Here is a 27548-nt window from a genome sequence, read left to right as displayed (position 1 = left end):
GTAGCTCTAAGGTTCCACCAAGATGATTTTGCTGGCCTCCCTGTAATTTGCTCTGCAAAGAGGTTTTGTTTCTAGAAAATAGGAGAAAAATTAAAATCTGGTCCATCCAAATGGTAAAGCTTTCATGTTCCCTGAAAACATCATTCAGGATCAGGTATTCTTTAGGCTGTCATCTAACTTTGCTCAGAAACTTTAACCTAGGCCCAGATTGCTTGACTTTTGAGGTGAAAACATCTCTCCAAATAGTGATGACATTACGTGTGTGTGCTCGCGTGCCCCTTCCCAGAGATCTCCTACGCCGCTCCGGAGAAGTCCGGAGTAAACGAGCGTCCTGTATCTCATAACCAAGCACCATCATCTCCAGCATTACCACAGTTAAGAGTGGAGATCATCATGAATATTTACGCCTAGCAGGGTCCTTTGTGCACAACTCTCAGAGACAAATGGTATTTCCAGTAATAGTTTATTGATTTCCAAATGCACAGGGGCGCTGAGTCCAAACATCCTGGGATAGCGGTAAATCTCTCTTACAAAATAATTTACAGTATGAAAATGATATACTGAAACATTAACTCAAATGTGTAATTCCCTTGAAAGATCGAGTGTTCCCTTGTTTAATGTGAAGGGTGAAAGGGGAAGGTGACTAAGGAGGGAATGTGACTGTGCACAGGAAAACAGGCAGAAGACAATGGCTTCGATGCTTGTCCACACCCATGCAGTGTGGCCTGTCACTGTACAAAGACGGGTCAGGTCTGACTCCCGTTAATTTAAATCTACTGTCCCCTCAAGGTCCTATCAAGCCCACCGTGGGCTCTGTGGCATGGTTTTTGCACCGGTATACCCACAATGTCCTAATTTGTTTTCATGTTCTTGCTCTGGCAATGGTCCTGCTGTTTCTGGTGTGTTCTCAGTTCCAAATGCTACTGTTCTACTAGGTAGGTCCCCTGGGCCTCTGGGTCTTAGAAGGAGCTGGGGTGGGGGTTTCAGAACACTGCTGGGTCTAGGCAGTATTAATGAGATCTCGACTCCCGCCATAGGGGCTTTCTTTCTAAGGCTGGGCTGACTTCACCCATAATGAGATTTGTTTTGAACAGAAAATTCCAGATGTGCTAGGCACACAGTAAACGTGGTTTTCATATTACAAAGCACGTACTGAGTGGCCATCATGTGAGTACGGAACTTCAGGTATCGGCAAGAGAGTATTTTCCAGGGGGGAGAGAGGACATCTATGCCTTGCACCACAAGTCATCAACTCCGCAGCTGTGCTCTCAGGCCTGACGGGACTGAGCACACTCCCTGGGTCATTCTGGTTTCCCACACCGTTAGACATCCTGGAGCAGGCCTGCAGCGCCAACTCCCTCCAGGGCTGCACCCTGGCTCAGTGCTCTCCGAGCTGACAACCTTCGCCAAGGAGCTATTCCTCTCATAAGCACCTCGTGAGCAAGCACCTAAGCTCTCACTACCTGGTGACGCCTGTGATCAGGGGTGGCAGGAACCTCTGCAGGGGTGTGCAAGACCACGAGGAGGCTGCTCTGGATTCCTCTTAGCTCTTCAACTGCACGTGTGTGTATACGTCCATGCACGCGTACCGTGCACGTGCACACACACACCTCAGCTGTCGGCGGGGAGGTCTAGATCCGCTGGACTCTGAACTAAGAGCCTCACAGAGCACACCGCTGGCTGGGCTCAAATACGAAGATTCCCTTTTCCACAGGAGTATAGCACCAGACATTTTCAGAGAAACTTAAGAGAACACCCTCCGCTTTTACTATCTCTGAGAACTTCTATACCTTTGAAGGCCTAGAAACACTTTATTCATGGGGGATGGCACCAGAAAGGAAAGGCTCCCCCAACTCCTGGGGGCAGGCTCAAGTTAGCAATGTGTGCTTCGGATACCTGCTAAGGTGGAAGTGTGAGGCTACCTCGATGCCATTTCTGAGCCCAAACGGTAGCCATGAAATGTAATTTTGAAAAAGAATCCATAAAGCGGGATGGTCAGATTGCAGTGGGGGAACCTGAAGCCTTTTCCTCCCTCTGGACTGTAGATCATGGACTGGCACAAAGTCAGGGAGAGCTGGGTTCAAAATTTGGCTCCAGCGTTTCCTTGCTGTGTAATTCAGGGCGAGGGGCTCTATTTCTCCACGTCGTTCTAGCATCTGACAAACAGGGGCTGAGTACAAGGCCTAGCTCTCAGCTGGTCCTCAATATAGGTCATTTCCCTTCCTGGGCTGTCAGAGCTAAGAGGCCCAAGAACTTCTTGGAATTGCCCTGGATTTGATGACATCAAATCAAAGGACAGACCCACTCTCAGCCTCCAGAGAACCAAAATTTGGAAAGCAGCCAGGGACTGCTGTGAGGACCCAATTCATTCCAGAGACATTCATTACCTGCCGCACCTGATGACTTCTCCCTGGGGATTTCGGCAAACCCAGAGCCTGCGGCCAGTCGGCACATGCTCCTGGGCACTCTAACTTTTACAGACCTGGCAGGGGGTTAGCCTCACCCTGCTGGGGCTTCAGGCGGAGCAGCACGCTCCAGTTCTGGGGGAAGCTGGTGCCACCACAGGAAGCACCCTAGTTCATACGCTGATAAATGCTGCTGGCGGGGGCTCCGGAGCCTGGGCAGAGGCTGCTGCGCTCTGTTTAATGCTTCCCTGGTTAAAGTTTTATCAGGTGCTGAAGACAGCAGGAGCCCATAAAGCAGATCTGAAATCTTAAGTAAAAGCAAAAGTGCTTTCCTTGAGGATTACAGAGATATGATAATATATGGAGACAAGCTGGCATGTATTTTTATATTTCTGTTCATATCCACTGCATAAACGCCTGGGTTTCCCAAATACTGATTTCAAGTAATAATGTACAATCTGGTAGGGAGGAGCCAATGGTCTGTCCATTGCGAAGATAAGGCTGCTATTTGGAGATTAGGCAATAATTATTGGGGAAAGACAAACAAGATCCAACCAGATTTAGCAACCAGATCCTAAAGTTGTCTTCATCTTCTGGCTTTTAAACTCTTATACGAGTGGCCACTGGTCCTTCTTTATGAGTGGTTCTGTGGGATACAGCTCGGGGTTGTACTTAATGATATGCCAAATTCTCCAGTCTTGGCAGGCAGACAGGTAAAGCACCGAAACTGTCTTAGCCATTATTTGGCCACCAGTTTGAGAGAAAAAAAAAATTTTTTTTAAAAATAACAGCCCAAAGTGCTCTTAGTCCCAACATCCCATATTAAGTGAACTAGGATAATCTTAAACCAGAAGCATATACGCCTGGTAGCTTCCTGGCCTCAAAAAATAATTTTACAGCATGCACGGGATTGAACAATGACATAAATAGTATTCCTACAGTAAGTATTATTTTTTGCCTCAAAACCATCCTGCACGCACACACACCAGCTGGCCCGAGAGCTCTCTGACAGGTGTACAGGTCGCAGGCAGGCAGGAAGAGATGAGGGGGTCTCTCCCAGGGCAGGCGCCTTCGGTTCTGCTTCACAGGCAACTAGAAGTCCAGGCCCTGAGTAGCTGCTTGGATCCAGTTGCAACTGTACTTCTCGCGAGTGAACACCAAAATACCATTACAGGCAGAGGAGAGGGAGCGCATACCTCACTTGCTAATAAGAATTCCCTGCGAAGTGTCCCATTTTATCTAAGCTGTGTGTATGAACATTCTATTTCATAATGGAGTTGTTTTATCTAAAAATAAGATCATCCCCTGACTCCAAACCATTTAAGTAAAACTGAGGTTTCAGAAAATGTAGGTTTTTTAACTTGCAGGTTTGTATTCCCTGGTAATCACTGCTTACTTGGGAGTAGAAAACTTGGTTGTAAGGAAATGTGACTTGGGAGGGGGACAGGCTGGAAGTCCCACTGTGGTGTGTCTCTGCACATGGTACTTGCAGGGGGAGGGCCTGGTGGGGGGCGGGCTGAAGGCCGGTGGCGGGGCGCATGGGAAGAGGGTTCTGGCTGGAGGGAAAGGAGGGCGCACCTGCTGGGAGCCAGGCTTGAATCAGCACGCTAGGGTGCTTTCCCTAACACTGCATTTAAGCCAAATGAGGCCAAGGGGGCCGGAGCCGGGATGACAAGAATCTACACTGAAAACTCCCACTTGGTAATACACATCCCAGCCTTCGTGTTGCGACAAGACCCAGAAAACCAGCAGAATTCACCCAGATAATTCAGGATCCATCATATCCTTTAGTGACTATTTGGGAAACTCAGGCAATTTGAGTTCAGAAATACTGATTTCAACTTTTAATCAGATCTCTTTGGTCCGTTTTTTTTTTTTTAAAGTCATTTCCTTTCTACCTCTTCAATCATTTTTTTCATTTCCACAGCACTGAATTATGGATCTGAAGTGCTGGATAACCTCATGTACTAAAAATATCCCTGTATTTCAAACTTTTAACTCTTTCTCCAACCCCATCTTCTTCACGCCTCCCATCTTATTTCATGGAGCCACGTTTTCACAAATGTGTAACTGGACTTTTAGAGACTATCTACAAAGCCCTAACTGTGCCCCGTACTACTTCATGCTTCACTATAAATAAAGGGGGGTTTTATTAGCAGGTAGGGGGAAAAATTCTGACTGCCCTTCAAGATTATTCCAGATCCTTCCAGATAAAACGATGCTGAGTATACAGTATTACAGGGACTGGCTTTCCTGAGTAAGTTCAAAGCAGCCATTGAGGGACTACCTGAAGGACGCTTAATTAACTGCTCCTGGTTGATCATAGGGGCATGTTTTCTTACCTACCACGACAAGAGAATGAAAAGCACAGTCAGTAACAATAAACTTGGTCATCCCTTGGAGAGATATGTGCCTGCTGTGGATCTCGGGATGCATCCGGTGGAAGTACGTTTGTCACTGGGCAGCTTTCACAGAAATCAGAAGCCGCTACATACACGCTGTCACATACACACAGGGGGAAGGGATGAGTTTCCATGGGGGATGGCAAGCCTTCATGTGTCCTCTTCTTCACTGGCACCACTGCAGAGGAAAGGAGAACCAAGTGAGTTACGACATCACAAGAGGCGGGCAGCCGGGTCTACTGGCTGAAGACGCAAGCTCTCTTCTCAGACCTACCCGGATCCCAGTCCTGACCCTACCACTGTTGGGCTGTTGACCATGCACAAGTTACTCTGCTTCTCTCAGTTCTGGTTTCTGTATTTGACTACAGGGATAATTTTGATAATAAGATCTACTTCCTTGGGTTTTTGGAGAATTAAATCAGAGAATACATGTAAAATGCACAATGCCTGGTACACGGTAAGTGAATATCTGTAAAGGTGAGGGTCATGATATTTTTTTAAGCTTGCTTGACAAAATAAAGAGCTTGTAAAAATCAGGAGTTTGACTTCCCCTAAGCCTTAAACCCTCTATTGTTAGGAGAGAAAAACAGGAGAAGCTACCACTTGGCACTCCCAACAGCACTTCTCACTTGGAATCAAGCCAAGGTTTCAATACCTGCCCAGGACAATCACAGAGTTCAAATGTCACCTCTTCAGAGAGGGTATTCTAAGTAGGATTCCCTGGTTATTCTCTATTTCATTAATTGTCCTTATCACGGCTTACCTATCATTTACTATTTACTCTCCCCTCCACCTCCCACTAGAGTGTCAAAGGACAGCAACACTGTTTATTAGCACCAGCATTATGGAGCACCAGGATTAGGAGAGAAGTAGTAGTGTTACTAGCAGACATGTGTTTGATAAATAACTGTTTTCCAAAAGGGAGAAATAAAAACAATAGGAAGGGAGGGAAGGAGGGAGCTGAAAGGAATAGTCAGGCATTATTGCCCCCAGAGGGTCCTAAACATCAGTGATACTTCAGTGGCCAAAACGTGAGCTCTGAGTCCCAGAGGCATGGCTCGGACCCTGGGCGCCCAAGGTTAGAGCCTCCCTGGCTTGGTCCTGGGAGAGAACACTGTTGATCCAGGGACTGGGATGGGGGAAAGGCAGGGCCAGGAAAGGACAGGGGGCAGAAGCGAGCACACTGAGAAGGGACAAAAGTACGGAAGTTGCCTAGTTTCTCCTCCTCCACGTCTAGAGGCCTCGGTCCTTAACACAGTAAGCGCCAACGTGATCAAGTGCCTACCACGTGCCGGGAACACTGAGCTGAGCACTCCTCACCATGATCCCGGGATGTGGGGACTGGTGCTGTGATCCCCACCCTGCAGATGACGACAGTGAGGCAGAGACCTCAGTGAGACAGAAAATGCTCAGCCACCAGTAAGGCCTGTGTCCTTAAAACATAAGGATGAGTTCTGGTGGGATAAAGTCTGAAGTAATCAAGTGGCAGCGTTTGGACGGGAGGAAACATCTCCTTCCTCCAGTAGGGACAGGAGCTGGAGAGGAGGGAAGGCCTGGGGTACATCAGCTCCCAGCTCTGACCTAGACATTTTTTCTTTCACAAGGGATTATCTAGGTCTCTATAAAATCTGCTTTTTTTGCATCCATTTGGGAGAGACTCTCAGGGAAAATATCCTAGGCAACAGGCTTGTAGTACTTCTGCTAAGGGCGAAAACATTCCAAGACACGGAGCCTGAAATGAATGTAAGTGGACTCTGGGAACCAAAAGAACCAACTCAGCAACCTTCACGATCCAAAACTCTGCCCTATTTCCATTCCCCTTTCCTGCCTGTTGTCCAATCACAGGATGAAGGGTGCATGCTGGGAAGGGCCGGACAGTGGACTGTCATTAAAAAAAGCAGTGTTTGGTGGCATCTGTCCCAAAGGGAACAAAGGGTCTTTTATGAAAGTGTCTCACCAGAATCAAGGCACAGTTGGAACTGGCGCCATATTCTCCCCTCTGGTATTATATCCGAAGCAAGCTCTTATTGTTCTCTTGTCAATTTTCCTTCAAATACGAGAGGTCTAGCAGGATGACTGTGCCCTTTCCTTAAGCTGCGGTTCACTTTTTAAGCATTCTTAACTTGAGATGCATAGTTTAAAGGGTTCACGAACTTACTTAAGTTGTACACAGAAGTTTGTGTGTTCCTTTGTTTGAGAAAGGCCATAATTTTCATCATATTCACAAAAAGGTCAACAAACTTTCCCCCCAAGCTGAGTATAATAAAACTGAAGATAAAAGAAGTGCTTCCCTAGTTGCCAGGGTCTTTAATCCAAGACTTACAGAGCTGGCTTGAGGAAAAGGCCAGAAGCCCTGACAGATGATAACACCTTTTCTCATGACCCTCAAAGAGATTTGTTCTTGAATCTGAAAGATATAGCTCATCTCATAGTTTAAGAGCATGAGACCTTGGGGTGCTGGCATACCATGGATTGTTTCATTTGCTAAACATTTATTGAGTGTCTACTATGTGTTAGGCACCACGATGAATGATGGACACAGCAGTTGCCCTCGTAGACCTTACAGCCCAGGAGGGAGGGCGGAGGGAGGAGAGAGGGAGGGAGTGGGAAAGAGACAGAACTTTTTTCTGCAACAGCATCTTCAAATACAGTATATTCGTTTTCCTAATTAACAAACTGTTTTTCACAATAATGAAGAAAAGGCATCTTAAGTGAAGAGATAGCACAGAACTTTGCTCACCCTGTGTGTGGTCTTTCTTGTTACACAATATAATTAGTATGTGATCGCATCTCCTGAATGCTTCTCCACTTTGGGTATAAGCTGGTCTGTGTTCATAAGATTTTAATCTTAAAGAGTCTATAAAAGTCTTTATTTTGCCCAAGGGAAGTAACACAGCCTTCTACCTCAGCCACTTAGCATCCTCCTCTGAAACATCTACCAGCCACGTTTAGATTTATAATTGGATCAGTACTCAGGTGTTATTGAAATTCCTTCTACTGTCTGTGTTGTTGTTGAGGTCATTATTGCTGTTATGAAAATGAACTAAGGGTGTTAGAAAGGCAGCCCATTCATGGTAACTATGCTGGAATTAAAACTAAAAACTTCATTAAAAAAAAAAAAAAAACCCAGACAAATAAAAAAAAAAATGAGGGGGCGCCTGGGTGGCTCCGTAGGTTAGGCATCTCCTTCGGCTCAGGTCATGATCTCAGGGTCCTGGGATCAAGCTTCTCCACATCAGGCTCTGCTCAGCAAGGAGTCTGCCTCTATTTCTCTCCTTCTGTCCCTCTTCACTGCTCATTCTCTCTCTCTCCCTCTCTCAAATAAATAAATAAAATCTTAAAAAAAAAAATGAAAGAAGGAAGGACAGCCCACTCTGTAGTAGGTATTTACTGATGAGAGAGGCAATATTATATAATGGTGCTGATGTCACCAAGACTGAACTAGGTTCAGATCTCTGCTCTGGCACTAATGGGCTGTGGGACCTTGGGTGACTTACTTAGCCGCTCTGCGTCTCAGTCTCCTCATGGTAATTCTATCTGACAGGTTTACTGGGGAAGTTCTGTGTACTTCAAGCAGTACAAATGGTTAAAAACGAGGGCTCTCTTCTTCAGCCCACATTCCCTCTTACCCTGAGTCAACACCTCCTCCTCCTGGCTTTTCTTCAATGTTCCTGGTCCTGGCACCTGAAACACTACCCTCCAGAGCAAATGTGTCCCTGTTCCCAGATGCCCGTAGGTTTCTGGGGAGCAACAGTGCTCTTCTTTGCTTGCTTGGGGAAGTTTTTGTTTTGTTTTTAAAGATTTTACTTATTTTCATGAGAGACACACACAGAGAGGCAGAGACATGGACAGAGACATAGGATTGAGTCCTGCGGGGAGCCCGATGTGGGACTTGATCCCAGGATCATGACCTGAGCCAGAGGCAGATGCTCAACCCCTAAGCCACCCAGGCACCCCAGTTTTGTTTTGTTTTTAAACGACAACTCCAGACCTAATGAAATACAGGTACTGAATAGAAAGAAAAGCGGAATGCAAAGGCTCTGACCCTTCTGCTTGCCAGGTGTCTGCCAAGCACTGGTGAGGACAAATATGGAGTGAAGCCTAGTTAACCGGCCTCAGTCAGACTGATGGGAGTTTGAGTGCTGTCGTATCTAAAAGCAGTGGTTGCGAACTGGGGCACACAGTCACTTTCCAGGGGGTAGGTGGGCATGTGTCATCTTAAGGAAATACATGTCCAGATCCTTCACTGCCACATATACTCCTTAAAACTGACCCTTCCAAGAGCATCCTTGCGATCTAGAAATTCTCTCTGCAGCCACTCTCACTGTTACAATCACCCTACTGCACTTCAGAAAAGAAATGCGTACCTCTCACCCTCTTGAATCTGACCATGGGACAATCTTAAAATTCAGCCTTTCTTCTCTGAGGAGTCCTATGAGAGCAGGGCAAGAAACAGTAAAGGAGATAATCCTTTATTTTGCCCCGTCAATGTACTCTTGGCACAGTTGTGTGCTCCCCTCTGTCCCCAGACCTAAGAATTCACATTCAGGAGTCAGATGGTCATCATGACGTATGTACTAGTAAGTTGATTTGAGCTGAAAAAATGAAATCAGACTTGGGTCTGACAGAAAACAAGGCTGATTTGGCCATAAAAACCTTTGCCAATTAGATTATGCAGTGAATCTTGCCTGTAAATTTAATAAGTAGTGCCAAAGCTTTGCCAAAGACATATGTAAAGCTCATGCCATGTAATAGCACTCACTTTTCAACTATCTAAACTCGATATATAATTTCAGGAGTGCAAGGAGGCATGTAATTTTTCCTAAATTTTAGGGGGTATAAGAACACGACATTTAGCTGAGGACCTGAGAGCTCCTCAATCCTGACGGGGAGGGTAGCGTGTCTGGGGGCAGGGGACAGGACGTGCTGCAGGGTGAGGATGGGACGAGGGAGCTCCAGCCAGCAAACAGCTGGCGCACTGTGTCCCACATGTGGCACACAGCTGGCACGCTGTCGGATGAGGAGTCCTGTCAAACTGAGGGAGCTGTTAGAGCCCCCAGTCACATCCGGCCCCCAAACACCTGCTGATGAAGTGGCAGCGATGGAGGCGTGTTGCCTGGCCTGGCGCTCTTTCAGCTAGTCTGCACAGATAGGCAGCTCGGCCTTTCTACGTCTTCCCCGGAGACGGCAGCTTAGGAGAGGACGTTAATAAATGAGGTGGAAGGCACTCTGACCTCGCAAGTTTAACAGTTTCTTTTTCTGAGAATATAATACAACTTAATTTGATTTGGCATCACTCCTATCTGCTGAATCTCTGGCTATTTATTAATTCATTTTTGCTGTAAAAGGATTATTCAACTCGGGAGGAGAGAGAAATGAAGAGGTATCAACAAGGGAGGAGGGTCAGGTTCACAAAGAGAGATTTAGCACCCTCCGAGAACGAAGCCACACGGGGATGGTCAAGGAGCTCATGGGCAGCGTCCAGCCACCATCCGAGGCTGTGCCGCCCAGGCCTGGGAGGCGTGCGGTCGGTCCCCTCGGGGATGGCCCGCACACCCTGATCCAGACACACTTCTCCACCAGACGGCGCAGAGCTGCCACTTCCTGGGCCCCATGTCACCTGGCCCAGAAGCCCTGCCTGCCGCTGAGGGGGTCACTGCGCCATAAGGAGCCACAACTTACATTTGTAGTTGCCGCCTATGGAACTAAGTGAGGGCTAAATATGAAATAAGGTGAGATGTCCTCGGGTTGTCCTGGGTTAATGGAGAAAATCATGAGAGGACTTCAAAGTTTTAGTCCTGGCTCTGCAGTCTGATTCTGGGAAATCAGGATATGTTGCATTGCAAGTAGAATTTAGGAAAATTCCAAACCAGACAAAAGCCAAGCTGCTTTCTGACTTGGATGTGTGCCAAGCTAATTAACTGGTTCTCATGTGCTTTTGTTGTGGGTCCCTCTCCCGATTCCTCTCCAACTCAGTCTGAAGGCTGGCCTACATGCTCCAGGTTCCTGCACCTCTTCCTCTGGCGGGGCCCGAACACCAGCTTGATGAGTAACACTGCTTGATCTGGGCCTAGTACAGAGCCAAGAACGAAAGCCTGTCGGGAGAAAAAGACTCACGACTCCTCAGTTCATCATGGGTCTTATAAAGTCGCGGGTGGATCCAGCCTGGCCGCATTTTCCTTCTCAGATCACAGGACAGACAGGGAGAAGGACCCTTCTCTCTAAGTCGCATTCTACTTTATCCCATGAACCTTCTCTTCAGGAATAAGCAGTGTTCACAGAGGGCTGACTTGATGTTCTGAGCACCATGCTAAGCAATTTATATGCACCATCTCACTAACCCCTGCCAGGAGCTTGCGGATGGGTATTATCATCTGCATCCTACAGATGAGAAAAGTGAGGCCAAGCGAAGGTGCACAACTTCCTCAGGGGACACGGCGGCTAAGTGGAAGATCTAGATTATGCAACACACTCCAGAACCCTGAGCGGAAACCAGACTTGGTTCAGAGGTATGACATGCGCCTGTATCTTTTGACCTCCGGTTACCCACAAGGTAAGTGACAGCCATTAAGTCCTCTGAGGCCCAGTTTCTTCACCTGAAAAATGGGATAGTAATACCTACCTCCAAGGGTGGTTGTTGGAACAACAGAGATGGAAGGTACGTGCAGATTCTTTTTAAGATGAAACAATGCTAGGTAATGGGGCAGGATTACTACAGAAGGAGAAGGCAAGAGACACTGGGTCTGTCTCTCAGCTCTCCAGGTGCGTCTGCCTTACAGGCCGACGTAGGTGCCTCTGAGAGAGGCCTGGGGCTCCAGCAGGGCCTCAGGTCTACACTGGGACCGCACTGCCAAGCTTGATCTCCACACACCCTGCAACCTGTTTACTGTCTTTACAGGTGGCCACCCTTCCTGCACCCACAGGGGCTAAGCGGAAGGTGGCCTGTTCCTGTGGAAGACGGAAGGGCACCAGAGGGTCTGTTCAGGCAGCGCACTTCTAGGGGGAGACACCTGAATGGAAGAAACATGCAGGCTTCCCAGGCTGCCAATGTCCCATCTGCTCTCAGAACTCCCTTCTTTGGGATTGAGACTCCTGTTGCTGCTGCTGGGTTTATAATGGAATCATTTCCAGCTTTTTTTTTTTTTTTAACTCAGAAAGTAATATTTTATTTTTTGCTGATTTGTATTTTCTGTAACAAGCAAGTACTGCTTCCATGAAAAGAAAAATCCATAGCATTATGTATGCATCAGTGATAATTACGAGCACATTGAAATATATTTATCTGTACCCCTTCATGCATATATAAAAATATATACTTCATGGGCACTTTCAGAATCTGCTTTTTCCACTCAGCTGGCACTCATAAAAACCCTTCCTTACCAAGAAATATATTTCTCTAAGATTGGGATTCATGACTGCATTGTATGGACTTACCATTCCTGCTACTGGACATTTCAATTATTTCTACCTTTTCACTTATTACCCCCACCTCTGTGACACATATCCATGTGGATCAATCTTTAGGTTCATCCTTTATTATTTCCAAAGGGAGGAGAAAGGGAAACACCTAGGTCATGAACTTATTTACAGTAACTTTAGATTTACAGAAGAATTACATGCGGGGGTTCCAGCATGTAGTCTCCTCTACTATTAAAGCACGTCTCTTACAACGCGCCGGTCTTGGTATGCTAGCATGATTTTATTCAGATTTCCTCAGTTTTCCCCTGATGCTCTCCTGCCATTTCAGATTTCACCCAAGAGCCACATTACACTTAGTCATCTTGGTCTCTTCTTGGCTGTGACCGTTTCTCAGATTCCTGATTTTTTATTATTCTGACAGTTCTGAGGAGTACTGGGCAGGGGCGTTGTAGAGTGTCCCTTGGTTGGGATGTGTCTGATGTTTCTGTCCTGATGAGGCCCTGCTTACGGGCCTTTCGGGAAGGCACCGCAGAGGGACCATGCCGCTGTCATCACATCAGAGCCAGGGCTCGCGCTATCAGTGTGACAGCACTGCGGATGCTGAGCTCGGTCGCCCGGCCCAGCTGCGCTCGTTAACGTTTCTCACTGCAAAGTTACTCTTTCCCCTGCTTCCCATACTGCATGTTTTGGAAGGAGGTCACCAAGAGTAAACCAGAGTGAGGAGTTGCTCTCCTCGTCGCGGAGTGTAGATACTTGCATACATTATTGTAAGTTCTTCCAAACAGGAGATTTGTCTCTTCTCCTTTATTTATTCAACAGTTTACTTATAGCAGTATGGACTCATGGGTGTTTATTTTTATGCTTTGGGTCATAACCCAATACTACTCTGCTTATTGTTGCTCCAATTGTTCAGCGTAGGCCTCTAGGAGTTCTTTTCATCAGGTCCTATGGCCCCAGACATACCCTCATCAGCGTGGGGTCTTTGTGCAGGTTTGTTTGGAGCACTTCCTTACTTTCTGGCAATACAAAATGCTCCAGGCTCATCGTGTGTATTTCCTTCCCCAGTCCTAGAATCAGGTATTTCTCCAAAAAGCAAAAGAGATATACTTTTAAAGGTATTTGATATATTCTTGTTAAATTGCCCTTGAGAAATCACCTCATACTGATTTATAATCTTTGTTCATACAGGTATGAGAATGCCCCCTTCCCCCTACACCCTCCCCGATGTTGGGCAGGTGCAAAGTATCTGTGGGGTTGGGGTTGGGGGGGTGTCTGTGTGTCTCCTCTCTGAAATAACTTCCATGTTATTACTCGGGTTCCCACTGAACTTCAAGAGGAAAAGGCCATGGGGCATTTCTCTTTCTGTGGGCCTTCCTCAGCCTCCCTTCCTTTCCCCAGCTCAGCTGGATTTCATATAACCCACAACCTCCTGTGGTGAGGGCTGGAAGGAACCTTTCCTAAACCCCTATTAGAGCCCAGACAACTCCAGGGGGTAGAGGGACTAGAAGCAGAAAATAGCCCACCAGCTTACCTTCCCGACACCTTCAGGAAATCCACCCCCCTCCCACCACCCAGTTTTCTCATTTCTTCTTGGCAAGTGAATAATGGAAATCCAATCTCTCTCAAGCAGTTTCCTTCCACAAAAATCTTAAACATAAGATTTAATAAAATGCTGGACTTCAAATTTCCTGTTGCCTCAGCTGCTGTTATCTTACAGGTTACCAAAGGGAGAGGGAGAAAGGATCAATAAATAAATACACACTTGACACTAATCTCTAATCTCTGAATAGTAGGCTTTTTTTTTTTTTTTTTAAGTATTCCAGATTAGTTCTCAGTAGTTTTGAGTTCCACAGTGACCTTGAATTGATGTCCGGAAGTTGGAAACTAGAAACAAACCAACTCTTAAGACCTACTGTGCCTATCTTATACTGCAGAGGGTTATAAACGTGGATTTAAGAGTTAGAAGCACCTAGGGCTTGAGTCACAGCTTTGCCATTTACTAGCTGTGGGACTGTGAGCTCCGTGCTCCTACCTGGAAATGGAGGACAATTTACTGCTTTCCTGGAAAAGATGCAGGAAAGATTACGTGGGGATGAGCATAGATAGGGTGCCTGGCACATATATGTATATAAAAGAGCATGGCATGGTATCTGGCACACAGACAGTGCTTGATACATTGCATAGTCATAGATGAAGGAATCAAGAGGCTAAAACTCATACAGTAAGTTGATGGCAGTGAGATTAACCACAAGTCAACATCTCTGGTTCCTGAGCAGACTGTCCAACCTTGAGCTCCATTTTCTCAAAGAACGCCACTCATTAATAAAAGAGAAGAGCTGACTTTGATGTCGCACATGGGCTGTAGGCACCATGTGTCATCTGAATGGGCTCAAGATTCCTTCCTGAGCCTGTTCTCCCCTTGGTGTTTGGGAAAATGCCACTTGTTAATAATGGCAGTAAACTGCTATCGCTTGAGTGCATTATGTGTACCAATGATTATGCTCAAAGCATCAGAAGCACCGTCCCCCTGTCCCATCGGGTCCAGCAGCGAGTTCTGTCTCGTGCCTGTCCCCTCTGCTTCTCCACGGCCACCACCATCTCGTGCTTGAATGACTGCCACCACCTTCTGACTGGTCTCCCTACTTCTACCTTTACTTCACTGTTTCGTTTGCAAGCTGCATTGAGAGTAATACTTCTTTAATGTGCAACAGATTACGTCACTGCCCCATTTAAAAATCCTTTAATGGTTTCTTATAGCCTTAGAAAAAAGCCCATGGCTCGCAAATCCCTACATGATTTGGCCTTTGCCTACCTCTCTAACCTATTTTGGGCCACCTGCTGGTCTCGCTGGCTTTCTTTCTGCTTTCAAATAAGCAGAGCTTGTTGCTGCATTAAGGCTTTGGCATTTGCTGTTCTGTTCCAGAAGCTCCTCCCCTCATGGCTTGGAATGACTGGCTCCTTAACATTCAGGTCACAGCCTCAATGTCACCTTCTGAGAGGCCTCCCCTGACCAAGCAGTCTTAAGCAGTCACTCCATCCCTGCACCGTGGGGTCACACTATTGTACTGTCTTCACAGCACTTGTCACTATCTAAAGTTATTCTGAGATGCTAAGGGTCCTTAAGTATTTTGTCCCCTGCTATATCACTAGTACCGGATAACGTACCTGGCACCAGTGACCTTCACCAAATATTTTTTGAATGAATGACCAAGTGAATTATCAAAACAACTCCTTATGGTATTATTGTTCTAGACACTGTTCCCAGGCTGTGGGGAGCTTGCTGGTCTTAGAGATACTGCCCAGGCATCTCATGGACAGCTTATTTCTAGAGGCGAGCTCAGGTTCTATTTTCTTTTCTAACGGTGACTGCAATCACCAGGCACATGTGACCACAGGGCATAGGGAGGGGAGAGGGACCAGGTATGGATGAAAATGCTGATCACAAACAGGATTACTCTTACAAATGACTAAGCCTTGCTGGTAAAGGCTGGGTGTGTCCAGGCAATGCTATGTCACTGAGGGCAAAGCAGCAGCAAGCTCAGGTCTAGCCCTTCCCCGGCAAGGAAATCTGAAGAACCAATTCATCTGCTGGAGGAAATGTTCTCATCTGGCTTCCTTACAAAACAGCTGCACATTTGGCAACTTCCAGCCCTCCACAATCCAGCTGTGAGCTGTGCTCAAGGCAGGCTTGGGTTCTAAGACTTTAACCATCCACCCTTCCCCCTAATGGTCTGTGGAGGGAGAGAGACACCCAGGCCAAGATGAAGTAAAGGGGTGCTTGTTCATTGTTCCCCTCCCTCCCTCAGCAGAAACGCCGGCTGAGGCATGGGTGCGCAAGTGGCAGAGCAGGCTTGGCTGCGGTGGTGGTAGTGACAGTGGGACAAGTGCCCAAGTAAGAATCAGAGACGTGGCTTCAAGACCTCGGTCCAGTACACATTAGCATACAACCTTGGGGGGGATGCCTTTTTTTTTGGGGGGGGGGATGCCTTTTTAAGCTAAGTTTTCCACATGTGTAAATGAAGACAGTGAGCCACAAAAGGACTCACTAAATGGGTACTATCGTTATTAGTTGCTAAGCTCTAAACTCATCACTTCACCAACATTTTCACATTTGGTTTTCATAATAATAAACCTAACAGAATGAACACTCCATTTTACAGATGAAAAAAACACGAGGAGCACAGAAATGAAGAGGCATCCCCACGCCCCACAGCTTGGAGGAGCTAGAACTAGACCTGAGGCCTGGCCTGTGTTCTCCCCCCCGGGGTGGGGGGACTCAGTGGTGGTGAAGGCAGGGCAGGAGGGCGCTTGTCCAGCCAGCTGAGCTGCCTTCCTCACTGCCGGTGGCATAGGTGGAAACCTCTGCGTGATCACTAAAGATCTGTCCAAGGCCTTGGTAGACTCAAATTCCAGTTTGGACGCCAATTAGCAGAAATCTTCCTCCCTGCTATAGGGCATGCCAATAGTCTTTAAAAAAAAAAAAAAAAGGTATAGCTAGATGTTTTCTGTGTTTACAACTGTGATCTGCCTGACATTCCTGTTGCAACCTGGCTGCCAGTCAGCTGTTTACCTCTTGATTCCCACTTCGGTTCTTGTGCGATCTGGCAAACAGTGATGTAAAAGGGCCTGCCTCCAAGATGCTGTCCTGTGGACTTGGGACAGAATGTCTCTGGGTCAGATACTGGTTTCAAGTTTCAGTCTTGTCTGTCCTGAGGTGAGAGGAACCCACTTCTCACTCTTAATTAGGATGCAAAGAAACTCTTTCAAGGCTTCAGCTGGTTTTTGCTCCTCTCCCCCCGAAGATAAAATTTTGAGTTCAGTTTGGATGATGCCTCCTTGTCTGCCCACAGAGAATCAGCGATGAAGGTGGTCTAACAAGATCCCTGCTTTGTTTGTCCTTGCAGCCTCCCAGGGTTTAGGCATTCAGCACCATTTTACGCCCAGTGTTTAGCAACATGCCTGGCACTTAGGCATTTTGGTGGCTGACACACAGATCTCACACAACCTGCACTGGCCTAGGAGAAAGGATTTAGCAGGTAAAGTGCAAGGTGGGGAAGGCTGGCCTTCAAGGCGGTAACTATGACCAATAGAAAAGCACTTTTCTCCTAGGAGCACTAAGATCTGTCTCCTTGGAAAACACTTAAAGGAGGCAGTATAATGTGTTAGGACCATTCATGCTGGAGTAAAACCAGGATTCCCATCCAGGCCCTTCTGAGCTGGGTGACTTTGGCAAAGCTACTGGACCTCTGTAAGCTTCAAACTGCTTGGCTGTGACATGCGGTATCACTCATTCATTTATTCATTCGTGAACAAATGCTTACTGAGTGAACAAATGCTTACTGAGCACCCAGAGTATATGAGGTGCCGTACTAGGTGCTGGCATCATAGTAGTGAGCAAGACCGACAGGATCTCTATTCTCACGAAGCTTCATTTCCAGCAAAGGAGACAGCTATCATTTAAGATAGAGGAAAAGTACTGTGGAGAAAGTAAGGCAGGATGCTGGGACAGAAAACGATGGGCGAATGTGTGTTGGAGGGCAACTGAGGCAGGAGAAATACTGGGATGCACCTCCTGCACTCAACCAAATTCAACAGTGTTTAGATTGCTCCCATCCCAAAGCCAACTGCTTCTATTTCACCTTGTGATGGCTGAGCCCCTACTACATGCCAGTGAGGGGAGTGCCGAAGGGACCCAGCTGGAGCTCTCGGGCTGGCGAAGAATGCAGCTGATGCGCTATGAGAGGAGGAAGAGATGGTATATTCCACCTGCAGAGTCAGCAAAGACTGCCACTCAATGTAGACAGATGGACTGGAATTTTCCAAAGAGCCTATGGGGCAGAAGGAGGGCATGCCAGGTGGGGCGAACAGCCTGAACAAAGTCCTGAAGATGTGTGCCAGTTTAGCATGTTCAGGGAGCCGTGAGACATTCACAGTGGCTGGAGACAGAGTGTGAGAGGCTACCCTGGGAGAAAGAGATCTTCCTCTTCGTGGGTCATGCTTAAAGTGTCTTCTAAGAAGATGGGAGGCATGTGGATGGGAAAGAGCAGGAGATGAGAAGGGTGTCGGGACTGCATTTGGCCTCCGTCACACTGCCAGCACTCCAAAACATGAACCAGGGCCATGCTTAAAATATTCAGCCTGGGTTCTGGGTGACACTCCCCAAAGCAACACAAAAAGGTATTTCAAAGAAAGAGGAGCCAAACACCCAGCGGTAACTCAATATAAAGCCTGCATGGGGACCAGGCAGGCATCAGGCTGCTCAAATGTGATTATGTATCATCAGTGCAAGTCTGACGCTTAGCCAGGAAGAATATCCCAGGTGCCGACATGGGATGCTGGGGTCCGGAGTCAACGGACACACTCCTAAGCAGAGCCAAAGACTCCTTTGTTGCCAAAACCAGACTTACTTGTCCAAGAGTCTAAGGCCTATGCCAGGGACAGTGAGAGGGCTGGGAGCTAGAGGGACAGCAAACTACAGGCAGGTTTCTTGTGCCTAATTAATAACTCAGGCATCTCCGTCAGATGAGGGTAACTATGAGGAAGACGGCTGTAAAAGGGAACCATTCAGACAGAGGGCTGGTTCCCTGCTTATTCCTGTCCTGTCCTTGCCCTTGCAGAAACACTCCTGCTACGAGTCCCCCCAGGAAATGGTGAAGGTAAGAGAGCTACGGCCACCCCACTGTTCCAAAAGCTCATGATAGAGTCAACAGGCCCGGACTGTGGGAATCCACCCCTATTGATGCAGACAGCCGAGGAGATGAACATCACACCCGATTTACATTCAGCCAGTCTTACCAGAGGCTCGCCCTGGGTTCCACATCATTCTGTCAGATGAGAGACAGCACTAGCCTGGCCCGAAGGGAAGACGATGACCCAAGACACGTGAACACACCAAACAGGTGAGCCAAAACCCAGGGAGAAAGGAGGAAGGAACGCTGCAGGTCTCTGCCCTCGCAGGTCATCACCCAATCTCAAGACTGAACAAAGCCCACTGCTCGGGATCAAGGGCTGCCCTCCGCACAGGGAGAAGCAACAGATACCCAACGTGACATCACGTAAAAGGCAGCTAGGGGCTTTGTCATGGTCAACAGATCTCCCCATAAGCCACTAAACCTCACAATCATATCAAAGGTGTTCCCCTAGTCTGAGGTACTGCCCTTCTGGCCCCAGGAGGGTGAAAACAGTAGATATTAGAGGACAAGAGTAGCTCCTGCGACCACCCTCTACTACTTGAACACAGATGAGTTTCTGGGTGAGCCAGCTGTCACTTAGAAGCTGATGGGACAAGGGAGATGGTTATGTTTCTCGAGGAAAGAGAAATGATCATCTTTAAAGGGCCAGGATTAGGGCAAAAGCACAGGGTTCTGAAGGAAGCAGATAAAGATCATTAAAGACGCATCCTGCCTTCCTCCTGGTTTTTTCTGAAGTCAGCTCTGCTGTGACACTCAAATGACATCACCCCCCCACTTCAGACCTGTCCCACCCATCTGCAGGAAAACTTGATTATGGCTCACTTCTCAACGTAAATCAGATGTCATAACATTTATTCATGATACCTGAAAAGCAACTGCTCTCCACCGGCCCAATCTCAGGGCCCAACCAGAGCAAGATAATCCAAACACCCGGAAGGGCATCAGGAGAATGTCCCCGAGTGTTGAGTAAGGCACAGTCCAGCCTCCAAAGCTGCAGAATTAAGGGGCGTTTGTCCACAATCTAGATGGCTCTCTGCTGTCAGACTTTCCCCGCTGGCTTGCAGGCCGAGAGGAGCAGGAAGGACACAGGGAAACCAATGTTTGGATCCAGTCCTTCCACTTATTAACTGGGTCCCCCTGGGTAAAACTTATTCTACTGGGCCTCAGTTCCCTCGCTTGTAAAACAGGGTCGATGACATCCAGGTTCTTTATGAATGTAAAAGCATATGGCGCACGGTTAGTGCTCACTAGTGACTGCCTCTCTTAGGAAATGGTGTGTGGGGCACCTGGGTGGTCCAGTGGTTGAGCGTCTGTCTTCAGCTCAGGGCATGAACCCGGGGTCCTGGGATCGAGTCCCACACTGGGCTCCCTTCGGGAGCCTGCTTCTTCCTCTGCCTGTGTCTCTGCCTCTCTGTGTCTCTCCCATGAATAAATAAATAAAATAAAAATAAACAAACAAAAGGAAATGGTACATAAGATAGCAGCTGACATATCAGACTTTCACTCTGCCTTCTTCGGTTCCCTTCCTCCTTCCTGGATTAGATGATGGCTCCAGCTCTCACTTCCGAGTCCCAATCACAATCACATCTTACACGGGATAGTACACATATCAGATGGCTCTTCTACGCCAACGTGAGAAATTAACACGAAGTGTAGAGATCTTTTGCTTTCCCCACCCACTCACCCTCTCTCTATTTAAAACATTCCACTGCAGGCTTCACTCAGCCCCTGCCGAGGGGTGGAGGGAGGGAATGACAACAAAATAAACATTCCAGCTAACCACTTTGGGGAAAAGATGAGATAATTCTTTAAGGGGTTGTTTTTAAATTAAAAAACATTTGCTGTGAGACAATAAAGTCACTCCTCTCTAAAAACTATTTTTAGGGCCCTTGACTGAAATACACACAAGAGAGAAAAAAAAGAAGTTTAAAAAAAAAAGACGAACAATTCTGTAGATGGGAGTTTCAGCAAAGCCTATGGAACTGCTTGCTTTATGCTCAGCTGGAGAGAAGGCTCTCTCCCTTCTCAAATTGCTTCTCCAATCTCTCAAGTCTGACTTTCCCCCAGCTTTACTGAGATATAACTGACACGTAACATTGTACAAGTATAAGGTATGTGCTGTCATAATTTGGCACACGTATATATTTTAGAATGTCTGCCACAATAAGGGTGACACATCCTTTACCTCACATAATTACCATTTTGTCGTGGTTCTTACGATGGAAGTCGGATTTCTGACAGTGTTCAGAGCTCTGGTGGGACGAAGGACTCTGGTGGCTAATCACAGGCCTGGTCCTGCCCCTAGAGACAGGGCTTTGGAAACGGGGTGAGATGAACTGTAGGTGCCTGGCAACCAAGGCGGGGCCTACCGGTCTATGCCCTGAAAGCAAAGATGATGATCACCACTTGGCTCTTCCTCATCTTAACTGGAATGAACGGTCACAGCAACGTGGCTGGAGAAGGCACTCCTGCTAGGGGTTAAACCAGACTCTCCAATTGGGCCGACCATGGGAACGTAAACACCGTCTGGGGGAGGAGTGTAGGGCCCCATGAATCTGACGGAACTCTGTACTAGAGGCTTTATTTTCTCTTTCATTCCAACTCCCCCTCCTCTCCCCTCCCCTCCCCTCCCCTCCAGTAAAGAACAGTAATGGCATTGAAATCCACAGATAATCCTTAAATCTCTGTGGCAGCTCCAGTTCTAAACTCCTCCTTCGCACTGACGGCTTTCCCAGCTGTTAACAAGTTACGACAAGGGCCTCTCCTGCTCCAGCCTGGAGGTGCACCCCCCTTCCCCGGCCCTCCCCAAATCAGAAGCAGCCTTCAGACCTGGCCCTCCGTCTTCCATGAAGGTGGGGCTGACCCTCCGGGCCTCCAGGGGCTTCAGCATTCCCCCTCACTCGACCTGCCTGAGGCTGCTTGTAGGGCCAGGGGAGCCCGGGGATCCTGCTCCTGGGGGGCGGCACAAATGCAGACTCGGGGGGCTGGGGAGACCAGCTGAGCTAGAAGCAGCCCCAAGAGGGAAACCCACCGGAAGGACCACCATGGAGGCAAGGCAGGAGTCTGAGCTGGGGCAGGGGCAGAGGGGCAGCTTCGAGCAGGGCGCCACGTCCTGAACAGGACGATTCGTCACCAAGTCCCAACCTGGGAAGGTCCGGGCAGGCGAGGGGTGGAGTGCAGGGTGAGCAGGACCGAGAGATCGGAGGGACACTGTCAACAGTGGCGGGCGCTGAAGCGTCTTTATGAAGTCCTGGATGTGTGGTTTAGGGCCCAGCCCGTAAGGCACAGGGAGTGGGTCGCACAGGTCTCGGCACGAAGCACTTACCGTGGAACCCATTTCCCAGGTGCTGGTCACTGGCTACTTACTACATGTGTCTCCTATGGGGGCGTTAACCCTGGATGACACTTGGCTCTTCCTCCTCTAGCCAGTGAGCTGTTGCTCGAGGGCATGTCTTATGACTGAACACTTACAACCCTGCTGAGCAGCTGGGTGTCTATTTGTGAAATGAAGATATAACGGATTTGCATTTTGCCTCTATTTCTTGTACCTCAATCACCTTCCCCTTGGTGAAGACAGTCATATTTAGAAGGTTAAAAAAAAAAAAAAGTGGGAGGGCCTCCAGGCCCTCAGGTATAGGCCTTGGAATAATTGCTGGTTGGCTCTGGAGTATGCAGGGAAGATCCTAAGGACACTGCACCCTTCCTCACAGTGGTCACACACACACACTGCTGAAACGTACTTCCAGAAGCCTGTGTTCATAGTCTGTGTTTTGGTCTTATTTTTTTGGTTGGTGCTAAGAATGTGGGAGTTTACCCACACCACGATCCTCTACCGATTACACTTCCAGACACACAGGACCAAGGTGGCAAAGGTGTGAGGGAAGTGCAGAGAGCTGTTCCTCCTGGTGCTTGCCAGCTGCTCAGGGCCCATCGCCCTGCTTTGCTGGAGCAGAGCCTGGCTCCCTCCTTGGGTTCCCACTGCTTTCCCAGAGGTCAGCCACAAGTTCATACCAAGCAACAAGCGGCAATTACAAATTGAGTGCCTGCTGGGAATATCTTTCCAGTGTCAAGCAGCCATTAAAAGCACTTAAGGAAATCACAAAAGGAAGGTGAGAGAATTCTTGGGGGGAGAGCTACAGGATAGGGAGGCAGATGGGAGGGCATGGCCTGCCTCCTACCTCGAGGGAAAAACAGGCCAGGAAAGGCAACACTCGTTCTAAAGAATGAACCTGCCTTCGGGGAACCTGCAGAACACTGTATCTTTCAATGATGCTCCTGCTGGGGCCCAAACACTTCAGGGTGCCTGCGAAACCTTTTGTTAATACAGAATAAAATAACATTTTAAGCAACTATATGTTTTTTTAAAAGTTATCTAGTGAGCACGCACTATATTAGGTAGTTATATATAAGCTCCCATCCCATGTGGACTGCATCTCTGTGAAGAAGGCATTAGGACACCCTGTTTTACAGATGTGGAAACTGAGGCTCAGAGAGGTCAGTGACCTGATCACCTTTGGAGTCCTGGTTTGTCCCACGGCAAAGCCACTGTTCTTCCCACCAAAGACAATACTGGGCTGGGCTGTGACCTTGCCAGGTGTGCATCCTGCTGACCGACCTGCTGGCAGCTCTTACGCCTGGGGCAATCAGGCCCTAGTGTGGCTGGTGTGTGGAGCACCATGGCCTTTCCTGTGTGCTTGATTAAAGGAAGAGGGAACCCAGAGATCTTAAGTGGGCTAACAGAGTCTCTTCGAGGGACTCTTTCTTCAGTCTTCTAATTGTCAATGACCATGTGAAAGGGAAGGACTGGGTTCTGAAATAAGGAGATACTGTAACCTTGGGAACATCACTTTCTTCTCTGTGTTTTAAATCCTCATATAAAATGGGGTCCAATAAACCCCATGTCATAGAGCAGCCATGAACACTAAATAAGATATACCTTATTAAAGTCCTTAATGCTATACCTGGCCCAAGGTCAACATAAATGATAGCTATTACAGTAATTTCTGCTTTATCTCAGATCAATGGTTTCAGAAAATACACAGATTTGGCATCAGCTTGTCCTCATTCAGTTGGTACCATTTATTGTTGAGGAAAAATGTAAAGACCTTGCATTTGTTTCATGGCTAAGGACAACTATAACAAAAGAACGGCAGGGGAAGTGCACACAACGTGATTCAGGAAAGAGCGAGCCATATTCTCCCTGGGTCCAGTCTTCTCCCTTGCTGTTCAATCATCTCAGAGTAGACTACAAGCACAGCTATTTAGAGACCAGAAACTTATACATACATATGGCAGGAACCTTGAACATTTTAGGAGGCAAAAGACATGTGTAGGATGAATTAATGCAAATGGCTCTGCCTCTGGTTCTATCGTCCCCTGAAGGCACATTTGCTAGAGGAACTCTTCAGATGGGCGGCTCCTCCGGGGAGCAGTGCCGGCTGGTTCCCAGACTTCCCTGCCAGCTCAACTCAGCAGGCAGCAGCAGCACTGGGCACATACTGTGTTCTCACCCTGGCTCCTCATTCTAACCTCAACAGTGGCATGGAGACCCAGAGGTTTCAGTCTCCACTTCTGACTCAGAACTGCTCTAGTGGTAAACTGCATCTTCTTCTGTGATCTGTCCACGGAAACCAGAAGCCACTGCTGCAGGACGTGGCTCCTAGCCGCACCCTCATTTCTGTACTCCTTTCAGAGACTAACCCTGCCCCAAGGCAAAAGTAAAATGTGCTTCACATCACTGGCCCTGAGCAAATGGTGAACAACAGCGAAGACTGCCCAGACACGCAGAACTCTGAAAGTGTTTGCCTTTTGCTGTTTCCTTTTAGAGGTTGCAGTGGGCATTATTGGCATTTGAGTTTGCAATAAAGGAGGATTTGGGACTCAGATTCAACTCAGGGCTAGATACATTTGTGTTTTGACAGTTTATTTGGTCCTACAGAATCTCCTGTAAATTATAGACTTTTTAGTATGGGACAAGTGTTAGTAGATTTTTGTCATCAAGGAAGCAAAGAACAATAACTTCTCTAAGGTTATTGCGTTGGTCTTATCTGGGCTTATATTTCTAGGCAGATTTGGAAAAACTAGTTCTTTCAAGTCTGTCTTTCAAGTATTGACAGAAAAGTCGAGTGATGCATTGTGCAAAAATTAAGGCTGCAGAGATTCGGAGGTGAAAGCACTCCCTACGAAACAGAGAAGGACAAATACTGAAATTCTACAGTCTAGATTCTGATAGATTTTTTAGCAATAAGAAGCTGGTGAGATTTAAGATCACTTAGATATAAAGAAAAATTTTGCTCTTCCCCAAGCTAAATTTTAGAAAGGGTCTGGCCCTTTTTTTGTTGTTGTTGTTAGAAGAAAAACATTTCCAGACCCCTCTCATTTATGTGCATATTGCAGATCTCTGTGTATATTAAGTCAGTAGTCCTAAACTGAGTAGACAATTTTTATTAAGTGGCAACTCCTGCATATTCAAAAGATTTAGCTAGAATAAGTGTGATAAAAAAAATTCAGGATTTTATAGAAATTTAGGCTATACTTCTATTCTGTAAACTACTTGTGCCACCTCCTTTAATTCCTAGAACCCAAGAATGAAGATTCCTAATAATCAGTCTCATAGGCTACCTTCTAGGTACCCTTTCACCACCTCAATCCCGAGCCTTGGAAAGGATACGTTTGGCATAGATGTATCTAAAAAGATACCACCCCAAGTATCTCTGACAGACAGACACGCTCAGTGTCTAGAGAGTATGGCCCACATACTGTTTTAAACATAGGGAAAACCATTTCTTAGATAGCTGAGTGCCTCAGCCTCTTTCCACAAAGGAGCCACATTCTACCACAATCCACATTTCAAATTCTATGCCTATAATCATCTACCTTGTGGACGCTCAACATAAAGATCGGTTCATGCAACTATCCCCAAACCGAGCACCTCCTATGCCCCAGTGGGCCTTTCTCACTATTCACTCTCAACGTCAAAAAGGCCATGACAGTGTGTGCCTGACTTATGGGGAGATTTGTTGACACCAAGCACAACAGCAACCTTATACGCTGTGCACATGAAGGCAAGATGATCTTGGGGTACCCTAGAACTTGGATCCCTCAATCAGCTAAGCTTTCCATCTTCCCTAACAAAATCTGAGTATAATTTGTGTCCCTTGAACAAGCCCAAACACTCTTTCATAAAGAAACCTGTTTGCACAGGTTTGCTGACGTGCATGGCAAATTACCTCCAGTGTGTCCTTCCAGGAAAGGGCCAGAATCATTTCAGGCACACAATTCATTCTGACCAAAACATTCTATCTGCTGCATGAATGCAAAAACATATGCATACACACAGGGTGTCCCTCATTTCCTCTGGAGTAATGGGAGCCTGGGCAATACTTTAAGTATTCATTTTCCAACATAAATTAGAATGGAGCATCGAAAACACCAGTGACATCTGCACAGATACAAAATGTACTCATTATGGTTGGTGCTATTACGATGAAAGGAAATGCATTCATAATGGCAGGACATTTGAAATAATGTGTTGCTGGATTCTCTGTTCATAAAAGCAATAATGAAGAAACAGGAGTGGGTCAAATAAATTAACAAGAGTAACAGGGGCAGGAGGTGGCTTCAAGGGCTCTGGGCCATTTCGGTGACATGGCACATTTACTGGACCCACAGGGAGAAAGCCATGAGAGTTTTCTAAAGGTAGAAAAGGCAAGAAGATCATTAGGTTGGCATTTTGGAGAACTGAGGTTGGAATCCTGGCTCTGTGCTACACTAGCTCTGTGATCCTGTGAGAGTTGTGGCAACATCTCCTTATACCTCAGATTGTTCATCTCTCAAATAAGGAGAGCCTCCCTTGCAGGGCTGCAAGAGGAGGAAGTATGAGAACAAGGTGAAGCACTTAGCATCGTCCAGTTTGTACGAAGCACACAATCAACATTAGCTTTCATTTTTGTGTTGTTATTGCTACATAAAGGTACAGCTCTGTGATTTCAGGATCTCAGTTTCTTCTGTAAAGTGGAGCCACTAACATCTGCTCTTCCTACTTATAAGCTTATCATGAGGAGCAAGTAAGATGAAATGTGTTTGGCAGATACCACTGTTGGGGTGATTTAGTGATTGCTAACTTGCTTCCCTTGCTGGTTCCTACTCTGGAGGATGGAAAAGTTGAGTATCTACACACAAAGCCTATACTGCAGTGGGAGGTTGGGGGCATGTAGCCTGGTCCAAGCCCCTGACACAGAAGGATAAGTCTTCTGGTTTGGGTGGGGGGTGTTCTTTGAGGATATGTTTACTTTTCTGATTAATAGACATGGCCCTTTATATGCCTGAACACAGATATGATACCCAAAGCTGCAGCTCCTTTTCAATCACACGACAACAAGCCCCAGGAGTCTGAGAGACATGTGGCAGTACTGAAATCATTAGGCAATGAACCAAAGCCAGCAGTCATCTCCCTCCAAACTTAATACATGAAACAAATACACTTGTTTGCTTCAGCTACTGATACCAGAGTTCTCCTCAAAGCTGAACACAATTCTGATACAATGCATAAGTACTCTGGAGAATTAAAAGCCTTATATATTACCTATACATAAGTATATGATCACTCTTCTGCCAAGAATTTCATTCCC

At 47.0% G+C, this 27548-nt stretch overlaps 1 protein-coding gene across 1 annotated transcript in view; it reads right to left on the bottom strand.

Moving 5' to 3' along the window:
• Positions 1 to 444: 444 nt before the first annotated feature.
• Positions 445 to 27548, bottom strand: part of TRIM44 (tripartite motif containing 44) — a 109018-nt gene continuing 81914 nt past the window's right edge. Inside the window, exon 5 of the mRNA XM_077863611.1 lies at positions 445 to 4985. Within this exon, the coding sequence (XP_077719737.1) occupies positions 4958 to 4985 (28 nt within the window). The 3' untranslated portion in view covers positions 445 to 4957. The remainder of the gene's footprint in view (positions 4986 to 27548) is intronic.

This window comes from Canis aureus, chromosome 21 (assembly GCF_053574225.1).
Source record: "Canis aureus isolate CA01 chromosome 21, VMU_Caureus_v.1.0, whole genome shotgun sequence".
In the NCBI taxonomy this organism is placed as follows: domain Eukaryota; kingdom Metazoa; phylum Chordata; class Mammalia; order Carnivora; family Canidae; genus Canis; species Canis aureus.
The sequence above is the reverse complement of the archived record's forward strand: the minus strand, read 5'-3'. Positions and strand labels throughout refer to the sequence as shown.